Below are 12,221 nucleotides of genomic sequence, written 5' to 3' on the forward strand. Positions count from 1 at the left end.
TGGCTGATTGCAAAGTCATTTTTCAATATAATTTTAATGAAATGGTTTCTGAAATGTACTTCATACTTAAGAATTTCGAGACGTCTTTTCCAATCAAGTATATCAGATTGGTCGATAATAGCTAAATAATAGTTCTGTGATCAGCTCTAACTTTTTGAAGGTAACCACTTGCTGATAACATTGTATAATATATCCAAAGTATTATAATGCGTGAACAATCTCATAACAAACACATCTTAGTCCTCGCTACCGCTTAACAAAGATCTGAGGACATCCCGTTACAGGTCTCTTCAGAACGACCTTTCGCGAACTTTGGCCGACCAATGAATTTACTAACGAGAAGTCAACATTAGCCAATCAGAAAGCAGCATTTTTTAGCTATACGGGACCAGTTTCCATTATTCAAGACTACGCTTTGAATTTGAAAACTGGAATGTCTAATAGATGGCGGAATTGTATAGCAGAACTTCCTACGAGCTATTCAAAGTCTTTTCCGATCAAATGTTTATCTCATTGAAGCGAAAGATGATTGTACCGGAATCAGTCGTACAGCCCGTAACTGTCGCTCGAAATACATGTTCCTCGTGTTAACGTTGTCGAGGTTGCATAATTAGAAAACACATTCCTGATCTGGTAAACGACGCTCTGATTAGTCGGATGAAAGGTCTTACTAACGTTACCCGCAATTGGGTGTCCTCAGATCTTTGCTTAGCGGTAGCGAGAACTAAGATATGATTTTAATGAGATTAGGTCATGAAAGTACACATGACCAAACATATGCTTGAGATCTTTGATAAAACAAAGCTGATCAAATGTGGCCTTATCTTATCTACAGACCAGCAGAAAGCCACACCAGCTAAGCTATATGTTTGGCTTTTCTGCACTAGTACTATTGATTTATTCAGTTCAAGCTGGCTCATTGTGGAATGAAATGTATACTTATGTACCTGGCGACATGGCTCCTGTTGATGGTGTCATTCCTCGTAGCAGAGCAAGCTGTTGTGAACAAAAACTCGTGCACAGCCGTCACAGACGAAGGCGTTATAGATCTGCGACCTCTGGCTAACAATGACAGCTCACCAAGGTAGTGTACTCCGTACAGTGAGTGGGCGAGTAGTGGTATACGCCGCTTCAAGCAATATAAACTGGGGGGCAACAGAAAGTATACCGAGTTTGTGTTTTATGTTATTGAAAGAACTGTTGTAAAATTTGATTTTTTGAATTGCGTCTATTCAACCATCACTCATTCCTGCCACAGTTTGTAAAAAGTAATCTGTGGCTGGGTAATTTTGTGTAAATTGATTGATTCAATGAGGACTGAGATAAGAAAGGAATTTGCAACCACGTGACTCCTTATACCATGACATGTTGTAAATTTGTGACGAGAAACCCCAAAATTTATAGATTTTCAAAGGAAAGATGTCCAAGATACCAATCAGCAGCGATTTTTTAAAATATTTTTTTAAGGTTTAAATCATGTATTCTTTGAGTACAGACCAAGCGCAAGCACGGTTAATTAAAAAAAATATAATGTTGCTACGATATTTTCAGTTTACATCAAACATATGATACAATCAACTGAGAGGTGTGGCGTCTTTTGCTCCTTTTTTACATCCATACTGGCGACCCGTGAAGATTCGGGGTAGAACAGGTCTTCAGCAACACATGCTTGCCGTAAAAGGCGACTATGTTTGTCGTAAAAGGCGACTAACGGGATCGGGTGGTCAGGCTCGCTGACTTGGTTGATGCATGTCATCAATCCCAATTGCGTGGATCGATTCTCATGATATCAATCACTGGATTGTCTGGTCCATACTCTATTATTTACAGACCGCCGTCATATAGCTGGAATATTGGTGAGTGCGGCGAGGAACAACAAACAAACAAACAAACAAACAAACAACATCCATACTGGTGAGTTATTACTTTGGGTTCAATGTTGTTGTCAACAGTCACGTGTGTCTATGATTTTTTGAATAGATAGGCATACACCATGCAGATAACAATGGGGCTGGTTAATAAAATAAGTTAAAATGGTTTCAGTACCAGGAAATACTCGAAAAAACACTATGTATGAAAATTATCTGAAGTTGCTAATTTGTTTGTGGATGTGGATAAGTTAATATACTTAATTTGATATGAAACAGGTTCTTGTGATCAATGTTTCTCTTGATTTTCACTACCTTGACGTGGCATGGGCACATATTTGGTCATTTATTGTTTGATGACGTCACCGCAACCAAACTGGTATCAAATATTTCGAAGGCGTTTTAGAGTGCTACGAACCCAAACATTTAAATATGCTTTGATATTTGGCAATCATAACGATCAACGCCAACGCCAACGCAATGCCAGAGAATAACCAATCTCGATTATCCGAAGAAATAGATGTTATTGGTCGTATGAAATACATCAATGGTTCACTGAAAATCAATGATGGCACCAGGCGTTCGCGAAAAGGATGAGCATGTCTTGCCCAATCGATAACATCCGCCACTCACATAATTTGCGTGTTCAATCAGGCTGGACTTATAATATATGTTTGGCACACCGATAGTGCTGCATTATACACATGGAAAGTGGTTCTGTCTTTTCCAGGTTCGTGGATGTCACGAAAGACAAAGAATCAACATTGCGATTTTCTTGGAACCCATGTTTCAACTTTGACGAACAAGGCTGCCATCAAGCGGAGGTTGTATTTTCAAACCTATGTACTCTTAGTCTTCGATTAAGTAGGCCATTTAACTTTTAACGCTGCACAATAGTCCAGCCATATGACGGCGGCCTGTAAATAATATAGTGATTGATATTGTGAGCTACGATCCACGCCATCGGGTAACGTTGACACGCCTTCGACAAAGTCACCGAGCCTGACCATCCTCCTACCAGCAAACGTTGATAGGGACCAATTCTGGTGTTATTGCACACGGCCTCCTAATATGGTCACCTCTTGGACCCGTGAATCTTCCCGAGGCAAGAGAGTTAACTGACTTTAAAAGTCCAGTTTCCACCCTTGCCGAACTAGGCTTGAATTACTGGGCTCGATCGTAGCGCCACCGGCGGCTATTACCAGTTATGTCCCTTTTAAGCCTCTCCTATGGACCAATCAGATTCCATCACTTGCGTTTGCTTCACGCAAAATGGCGGCGCCCAGTCGATAATCAAGATCTGTATTGTGACGAGTCTTACATCGCGAAATGCATCAAATCACGTAAGCACCTTGATTAGAAACATGAAAAGATTCGGAAAATATCTGCTGACAACGAGTTGGTGGTGCACATGTTTTGCAAATCCTGCAATCGATTGAAATCTGCACGACAGTTTACGAACCGGATTTCGATTTCGGTGCGCGATTTGATAGGACTATGCATAGACACGTTAGTCTAGCCAAAATGTAACTCCATAATACCAGCCTAGTTCGGCAAGGGTGGAAACTGGACTTTCATGGTAAGTTAACTCCCTTGCCTCGGGACGATGGGACCCGTGAAGAACCGGAAAAGAATAGGTCTTCAGCAACCCATGCTTGCCGTAAGAGGCGACTAACGGGGTCGGGTGGTCAGGCTCGCTGACTTGGTTGATGCATGTCATCGATCCCAATTGCGTCGATCGATGCTCATGATATTTAACACTGGGTTGTCTGGTCCAGACTCGATTATTAACAGACCGCCGTCATTGCTGGAATATTGCTGAGTGCGGCGTAAAACAACAAACCAACCAACGAATCAGAGAACGTTTTACAAAATCAGCATCCGCGTGTCGAATTTGCGCAGAAAATATTCCAAGCATTAAGCGAAGAAATATTTTCGAAATATTTTCAAGATTTTCATTAACTGTACCAAGTACTTAGTTCCTTTTATTTATTTGAGTGCAATCTTCATTGTACTTTAACTCGGACAACTGAAAGCTTAACTCAGTGATTGAGAAGCAGTGCTGTTTTTAGGCGATCCGTGCTCAGGTTTCCATATTCCTGCGATGTGCAGTGTTACTTAACACTGTGTAGTCCATGAGCCTCTATAATTGTAAGAGCGAAATGCGCCATCAATAAGTTTCTTTATCGACCAGGTCATCTTATATGGTAGTTAGTGATCATTGTAAAGCCATTTGAAATGAGAACAGGGATCTGATTGGATATCGCATTTTAATCACAATGGACACGAAATGTAGGCTTGAAATGGCAAGGGTGAAAACTAGACTTTTGTAGAGGCTAGTGGACACTCTAACCTCGGAGAAATAACCCGGATCGACAAACTTTGACACGCATGCTCATCAATGTGATATTTACCTTTCAGTTGTGCGCATTGACTCCGCACTTTGACCTCAGCTACAACCTTGGGAATTCGTCACAGGCCAGATTTATACACGACCCCAGTTTCGGTCTTATCCTAGCTTACAACGCTTCTGACATCTACGACAGAAGGTGAAACAACTGGTGATGTCGCTGGCGTGGACCACACTAAATCTCTACTTGAGGGCCCCGTTCCACAAAGCAATGCTAGCGCCAAGATGATCGAAACTCCCATACTTCAACATAGCTTCATGAGAGAGAGAGAGAGAGAGAGAGAGAGAGAGAGAGAGAGAGAGAGAGAGACCGCTTGTACTAGTCCGAAGTAATGCCGATGTTTGAGTGTTATACCATGCCTGAGTTTAACATGAATAGCCCACACAGACCCAGTTTACTGACTCCAAACCGATCAGTCCTTGTTTTAGCCCCTAAATTCCTAACGCCAGACAAGGCACCAACAAGTACCATATTTTAACGTATTTTAGAATGACGCGGCCGGGGATCGAACACATGAGAGAGAGAGAGAGAGGGGGGGGGGGGGGGGGGGGGGGGGGGGGGCGGAGATGTACAAAATGTATAAGAAGCAGATACAGTCCCCGTTGTCCCTAGTATGGTGTCTAACTTTAGTTGCTGGTGATTTTTAGCCTGTTTTATAATGTTTACCTATAAACGTGATGATCCGGGTGAGAATTGTCTTCAACAACCCATGCGTGTCGTAAGAGGCGACCCACGGAATCGGGTGGTCAGTCACCCTGACTTGGTTGATGCATGTCATTGTATACCAATTGTGTAGATCGATGCTTATAATGTCAATCACTGGATTGCATAGCTAGAATATTGCTGAGTGCGGGGTTAAGCAACAAATAATTCAGGAACAAATACGGTTTATAACAGAACTGTTTATATATATCACATACATTTTATTTGCTTTAAGAGTTTTGAAATACATTTCGGGGGTAGTAAAAGCAGATTAATAAAACAACAAATAACAATTGCAGCAACAACGCAACAAAAAATAGTGATCAAATTCAAAAACGCATTATATTTAAAAAATCGTCATTATGCATATTAACTTTGTCAGTGCTGTCGTTATGAATTTAAGATGAACCGTTAGACACCTTGCAAATATACTGTTTCAGCATTTCGATTATCCAGCTCATATGTGACCTGACCGAAGAAGGTATATTCCAAGTTGTTGATGACAGCCCAGCTCAACCATACGTACGTTAATTACTCTATTGTCTATTTATCATGTAGACCGTTGCTATACGTAGCTAACGACATGTACATCGAACATATTTGGAAACATTTGCCTGTTTGTATAGAACCTTCACACTTACAAACGATTTAAGTCGAAAACAAATTCCAGATGTTAGTTTGGATTTGTGCTAATACTCGTTAGTGATATATATCCACAGACACGATTGAAACAGAGACTAGGACACGTAGCCTTTGTTATTGCTCCATACCGAACATTTTTATTTCTGCGAGTAATCGTAATTCGTTTGATTGGCATAACTTAGAAGTTGCCGGATGACAATGTAGAAACAGCAAAGTCTTTACTTTAATGTAATGGCGACATTCCGTTATAGATCCTTGAATAATGATGATGTTGTTGTTGTTGTTGCATTAAGTGTTTAAGATGTCGCCTTCTGCCTCAGCAATTTCGGCTGACCTGTCCCTCTTTGGGACTCCTGTGTGTGAGAAGGGTACACATATCTATTGTGAGTTTGGTATTCACATAATTTCAGTTTGTGTATTGAAATGATTTCTATTTTCTTATATTGGTATAATTTCATTTTTATCCTTGGCTGCTCTGTTTATATACGTTCGAGTAGCTGTCCATCTCTCAGAAATAGAGTAAGTTTGGCCTTTGCGGTTGCATCTCTTGGCTTTAGGAGACCTATGACAGATAGCGGATCAAACTGCAATTCTTGTTTTAACCTAGCCCGGGCTGGGGCATGGTCTTGACATTCTAGTAACAATGAATAATAAACACGGTACAGAATATATATGGTAGGTGGAGGATTAATAGTGACAACAGTTGCATACATGAGAGAGATTAACATGAGAGAGATTAACATGAGGAGGTTAACTAATATTAATAGAAGGATAATACTGTAACAACATGATGGACGAAGAACACACGATGAGGAAGACAAATAAACAGAATAAGTATACATAAGTGGGGTGACTGCTGCTTAGAGGGTTCATAGTAGGCGGATGGGTTGAAGTGTTTCGAGTATTATGCGAAATATATTTTTTAAAGTTTAGAAAGCTTTAAATCTAAAACTAATATTACATATGAAATCATGTAGAAGTATTCTTTGAGAGCATACTATGCTCTGACCAATCGCGATCAAAGTAGATGATATAATGTCGCTCACTTAAGATATTTTCAATTGAAAATCAAACACATGATAAAACCAACTGAGAGAAAAAAATTGATTTTTGCTCCTCAATGAATACTCGTTGATGCCGGTGTCCCGGTATAAACTCTCCCCCGTACAAATTCTCCCCCCGGAGATTTTGAAATAAAATCTCCCCCGGGCGGATATTTTTCGCGCCCCCCTCAGTATAAAGTCTCCCCCCTGATTATTCGGTTTGTTGCAATGTCTTCAAGTGCTATATTCTTTAAATAGTTATCTTTAATTTAAGGAGGGTTGCTTTAAAAAATAGATTATGAAATATGGTCATAATGAATTGATATTTCAGCATATTTTATTTGGTAACTGTACCTTCCATCCTAAAATAATTATAAGACATAATCATACCAAATAAATTTGAATGAAATGATTAATGTAACAAATACAGATTCACGTAAATACGATGATAAACGTTCCACCGGACTCTGAATAACCCGTAAATACCCATACATTCGAACGTTATAAATTGTATCTATTCCATTCTGTTGCACGTTGCAATCATCGATACCTCTAATGATGTTGTGATATTTCTCAGTGTATATAAATATGGTTTGGTTTGGTTGGTTTGTTGTTTAACGCCGCACTCAGCAATATTCCAGCTATATGACGGCGGTCTGTAAATAATCGAGTCTGGACCAGACAATCCAGTGATTGACATCATGAGCATCGATCCACGCAATTGGGATACGATGACATGCACCAACCAAGTCAGCGAGCCTGACCACCCGATCCCGTTAGTCACCTCTTATACGACAAGCATAGTCACCTTTTACGGCAAGCATGGGTTGCTGAAGACCAATTCTACCCCGGAATCTTCACGGGTCGTAAATAAATATGACGATTAGAGCTGATACTTATTGATTTCAACTATAAATTATTAAATATTAAATATTAAGGACAACTTATACCGACCTGCATGGCTATATTTTGCACATTAAACATGTTTGACAGAACATGTTTCAGACACATTTTAAAATTAATGCCGTTCATGTTTTATTATCACGCTTTTTGTGGTCACACATGTGCATTTCATAAACTCTAAAAAATACATCCGTTAACATACATTAGTTGAACAAAAACTATAATATTTCACTCATCCTGCCCGAGATGACCTTTAGTCGTAATGTTATATTCATATCAGAAACTGATATTGGCCGATAACAGTTGACAAGCGGATATCAAATATCTTATTTATGACGGGATGTCACATTTTATGATGCCTCATTATGTTAATATCAGATGTGAAATACATACAATAAACATATATTCATATCCGTATCCATCCGAGCACGAGATGTGATGCTCATCATTGCTCAAACCAACCGTGAAGATCCGGGGTAGAATAGGTCTTCAGCAACCCATGCTTGCCGTGAAAGGTGACTATGCTTGTCGTATAAGAGGTGACTAACGGTATCGGGTGGTCAGGCTCGCTGACTTGGTTGGTGCATGTCATCGTATCCCAATTGCGTGGATCGATGCTCATGATGTCAGTCACTGGATTGATTGGTCCAGACTCTATTATTTACAGACAGCCGTCATATAGCTGAAATATTGCTGAGTGCGGCGTTAAACAACAAAGAAACAGAATTAATCAAACCAGCTTCCCAGCACACGTGTAACTCTAAACACCTTTACCGTCAAGATTCGTCGTACGCGTCTTTCTCCCTCTCTTACATATAAGAGGCCGCCTCCGTGGTCTTGTGGTAGAGCGTCCGCCCGGAGAGCGGAAGGTCGGGGGTTCGATCCCCGGCCGCGTCATACCAAAAGACGTTATCAGATGGTAGTTGTTGTTACCCTGTCAGAAGCTCGGCATTAAGGGGCTAACAACACAAGGACTGGTCGGTTCGGAGTCAGTATACTGTGTCTGAGTAGGGTATTCATGATAAACTGCGACATGGTATCTCAGTGGGCTAGCACTATAAATCGGCAACAGTCCGGACTAGTACAAGCAGACACACACACACACACACACACACACACACACACACACACACACGTGCATGCACTTGCTATATTGGTGCAATAATCTTAGACGCGACGTTAAACCCCACTTCACCTCACCTCTTACATAAAGGATGATACCATGACGATGATAATATAACAACGAGGACAATTATAAGATGACGATGATGATAGTAATTATGTAAGGGAATATTTATGTTGATACTGATTATTACTTGATGGGAATGAAGATATCGATCATTGATGTTAGAGTGTCTTAATAATGGTAAATTAATGATACTTGTAAGGAAGGTGATGCTAATATTAATGACGGTAATAGTACTAATGATGGTAATGATAATTTTAATGCCAACGATTGGGGTAATAATGATGATAATGAAGACATTAATTATGGTAATTATTTTAATTGAATTGATGATATTAATGACAAAAATGGGGGTATTAATGATGATAATAACGACATAAATTATAGTAATTATTTAATTGAAATGATGGTATTAATGATTGTAATAATTTTTGTAATGAGGGTAACGGGGACGACAACGACGATGATGATAACGTTTGTTCGCTGCTGAAATATTTCTACTGCAGTGTAGATGAGAGAGACGGTTTCGACATGTGCACATGATTTGTAAGAGCCCTTTACTTTTCGTCAAACTTACTTTTTTCCTTTTCAGCATTTCATTCTGAGAAGTCAGCACTGTTGTCCAAAGATGCAAAGCACTGTCATCCAAAGATGCAATCCAAACGGTGTACCTGAAAAAGATCTTGCGAATAAACTGCAGTCTTAACGCGTGTTATGATCCCCTAAGTTGAGTGGGTGCGCGAATGTTGTTGAACGCCGCAGTCAGCAGTATTCTGGACATAGTCAATGCCTGTTTCCTCCAGCCGGGGGAAAGCGGCACCCCTGCCTCTGCGCCTCTGCCGTTTAGGTCCCCCCGTTTCTGGCCATATCACCACTAAATAAGATTTGTTTGTGTGTTTGTTGTTAAACGCCGCATTCAACAATATTCCAGCTACATCTTCACCAGACAGTCCTGTGATTGACATCATGAGCATCGATCCACGCAATTGAAATACGATGGTATGCATCAACCAAGTCAGCGAGCCTGACCACCCGATCCCGTTAGTCGCCTCTTACGACAAGCATAGTCGCCTTTTACGGTGAGCATGTGTTACGGAAGAACTGTTCCACATCGGATCTTCACGGGTCCCGCTAAATAAGAAAGTCCAGGCAAAGTAATGACTGCTACCTCTGGGGTATGGGGATGACACACCCGCAAGCCGATTCCAGTTTTAGTCGACGTTATTGAGAAGCACATGGTACTATTGCCTCAAACAGATAATACTGGAATTTCCCTTTACCAGCAATATGAGTGAGTTGGATTAACCTCCTCTTTGAACCGCACTTCAGTCATATCGCGGCTAGTGAGCTTGATGTTGGAAGATGTTTGGTTGGTTGGTTCCTTTACGCCGCACTCAGCAATATTCCAGCTATATGACGGCGGTCTGTAAATAATCGAGAATGGACCAGACAATCCAGTGATAGACATCTTGGGCATCGATCCACCCAATTGGGATCGATGACATGCATCAACCAAGTCAGCGGGCCTGACCACCCAATCCTGTTAGTCGCCTTTTACGACAAGACTAGTCGCCTTTTACTGCAAGCATGGGTTGCTGAAGACCTATTCTTCCCCGGATCTTCACGGGTCTGATGTTGGAAGAAGCCCAAAGTGCAGGTGTAGAAGAAGCCCAAAGTGCAGGTGTAGAAGAAGCCCAAAGTGCAGGTGTAGACGCTTACCAGTTTGGTCAACTCACGAGTAGGGGTATGGTACTGGCAAACTTAGAATAGAATGAGTGTGGGACGCGTGCAGTGTTGCACAACGAATTGGGTCACCTTAGTCGATTGGGCCACCAGTGCTCCCAGCGATATGACGATATGCCTTCAGCTTGCATGTCACTAAAATCTGGTTATGCCAATGGGTCGCCAGTACGAAATGGCCAGTTTCTCAGTGAATGTTCAGTAGAACAGCAACTAACGGCCTGACAAGTCTCGGAGGATGCAGGTATAGATTGTATTGTATTGAATGTTGTTTAACGCCGCACTCGGCAATGCTCAGCTAGATGTAGGTATATGTCGAATGGTAAATATATACAGTGGAACCTTGAAACTCGAGCTCCGTGATATGAGAGGTCGAACCTGAGAAGACATAACTCGTAATAGACCATTGGTGACACCCGACATTGCGACATTAAGGACATTCTTTGTTGTGGATTAGTCTATGCATAGTAAGGGCTGATCGATAATCGTGACAGACAGAATGTACATATGTATGTTATCTAGTGAGTGATCAGTGAGTGAGTTGAGTTTAACCCCGCTTTTAACAGTATTCCAGTTATATCACGGCGTGTCAGCTTAATGTGGGAGGAAAGCCCGAAGTGATGCAGGCCTCAGACGTTTATCATTTCGGTGAAACCCACGAGCACGGGTATGGTGCTAACAAACGTAGAAACATCGGGGCGAACCGGGATTCGAACCCACAATCATAGGTTTCTGGCGTGCCCAAGGGACCCAACTCTGCACAGCGAATTGCGGCGCCTTAGACGACTGGGCCACCCGTGCCCCCTGTATGTTATCTAACTCAGCACCTCAATATTGCGGATACATACAGGTTCGCAGCAACTTAAGCTTGTCGTAAGAAGATACCAAATGGATCGGGTGGATAGGCTCGGTAACGCGGTTAATTGTATATTGTTGTATCCCAATTGCAGGAACGAGACTCATTCGCTGTATTGTATGGACAGAGACCGCCGTCATAAAGTTGTGTGAGTGAGTTGGGTTTAACGCCGCTTTGATAAGTTTTCCAGTTATATCACACCGTGTCCGCTTAATGTGGAAGGAAAGCTCTAAATGGTGCAGGTCTCAAATGTTGGTTTTGGTGAAACCCACAATCACGTGGAAGGTACGGACTAACCTAGTAACATAATCAGGGCGAACCGGGATTTGAACCAACAATCATAGGTTTGTGGCGTACCCAAGGGGCACACAGCGACTTAGATGACTTGACAACCCGTGCTACCCTCATATGGTTGGGGCACTGCTAAGTGCGTTAATCAACAAACAAGGAAACACTCAGGACTGTTAATTACAGAACATCAATGACTGGTACTCCTTTTAACTTTTTAACTTTTATGAGTTTTAACTGTTATCAGGGCAAATATGGGATTCGAATCTACAGCCATCGGATTAGGTCATGCCTAAGAGATACAGCTCTGTACAGCGAATTGATTATGGATCTTCTTTGACGATTATCTCAACCCTCACCCTCGTCTTGAACTTTCAACGGTGTCATCGTCAATACATGTACAGTAAAGTACGTTTATAACAAACTGACGGATATAACGTACTGTTATTTTGGTCCCGGGCATTTGCTATATATATGTGCTTATACTGAACTACGTTTATAACAAACTGACGGATATAACGTACTGTTATTTTGGTCCCGGGCATTTGCTATATATATGTGCTTATACTGAACTACGTTTAT

The 12,221-nt window shown here is 41.3% G+C and overlaps 1 protein-coding gene across 3 annotated transcripts; it reads left to right on the forward strand.

The window, feature by feature from the left end:
- Window positions 1-845: 845 nt before the first annotated feature.
- Window positions 846-9,488, forward strand: LOC124135136. Of its 3 annotated transcripts, XM_048391826.1 has the most exons (6): window positions 846-1,084; window positions 1,831-1,914; window positions 2,599-2,692; window positions 4,290-4,417; window positions 5,422-5,503; window positions 9,348-9,480. In XM_048391826.1, exons 1-6 carry the CDS (start codon window positions 927-929, stop codon window positions 9,459-9,461), a joined length of 660 nt encoding a protein of 219 aa, XP_048247783.1. In that variant the 5' UTR covers window positions 846-926; the 3' UTR covers window positions 9,462-9,480. The 3 variants fall into 3 exon arrangements, with proteins under 3 accessions (XP_048247783.1, XP_048247784.1, XP_046356289.2); XM_048391827.1 differs by lacking the exon at window positions 5,422-5,503 and having other exon boundaries at window positions 9,348-9,488; XM_046500333.2 differs by lacking the exon at window positions 1,831-1,914 and having other exon boundaries at window positions 9,348-9,477.
- The last annotated feature ends 2,733 nt before the right edge of the window (window positions 9,489-12,221 follow it).

The sequence above is a fragment of the Haliotis rufescens genome, unplaced genomic scaffold (genome assembly GCF_023055435.1).
Source record: "Haliotis rufescens isolate VD_foot unplaced genomic scaffold, xgHalRufe1.0.p SCAF_10, whole genome shotgun sequence".
Classification (NCBI taxonomy): Eukaryota; Metazoa; Mollusca; class Gastropoda; order Lepetellida; family Haliotidae; genus Haliotis; species Haliotis rufescens.

What these genes read in the sequence shown, in the direction of transcription:
- LOC124135136 (XM_048391826.1), top strand. Translation starts at nt 927, where the DNA reads ATGAAATGTATACTTATGTACCTGGCGACATGGCTCCTGTTGATGGTG. An exon ending in AACAATGACAGCTCACCAAG is followed by an intron (nt 1,085 to 1,830) that starts GTAGTGTACTCC and finishes TATTATTTACAG; the next exon opens with ACCGCCGTCATATAGCTGGA. An exon ending in AACAAACAACATCCATACTG is followed by an intron (nt 1,915 to 2,598) that starts GTGAGTTATTAC and finishes TGTCTTTTCCAG; the next exon opens with GTTCGTGGATGTCACGAAAG.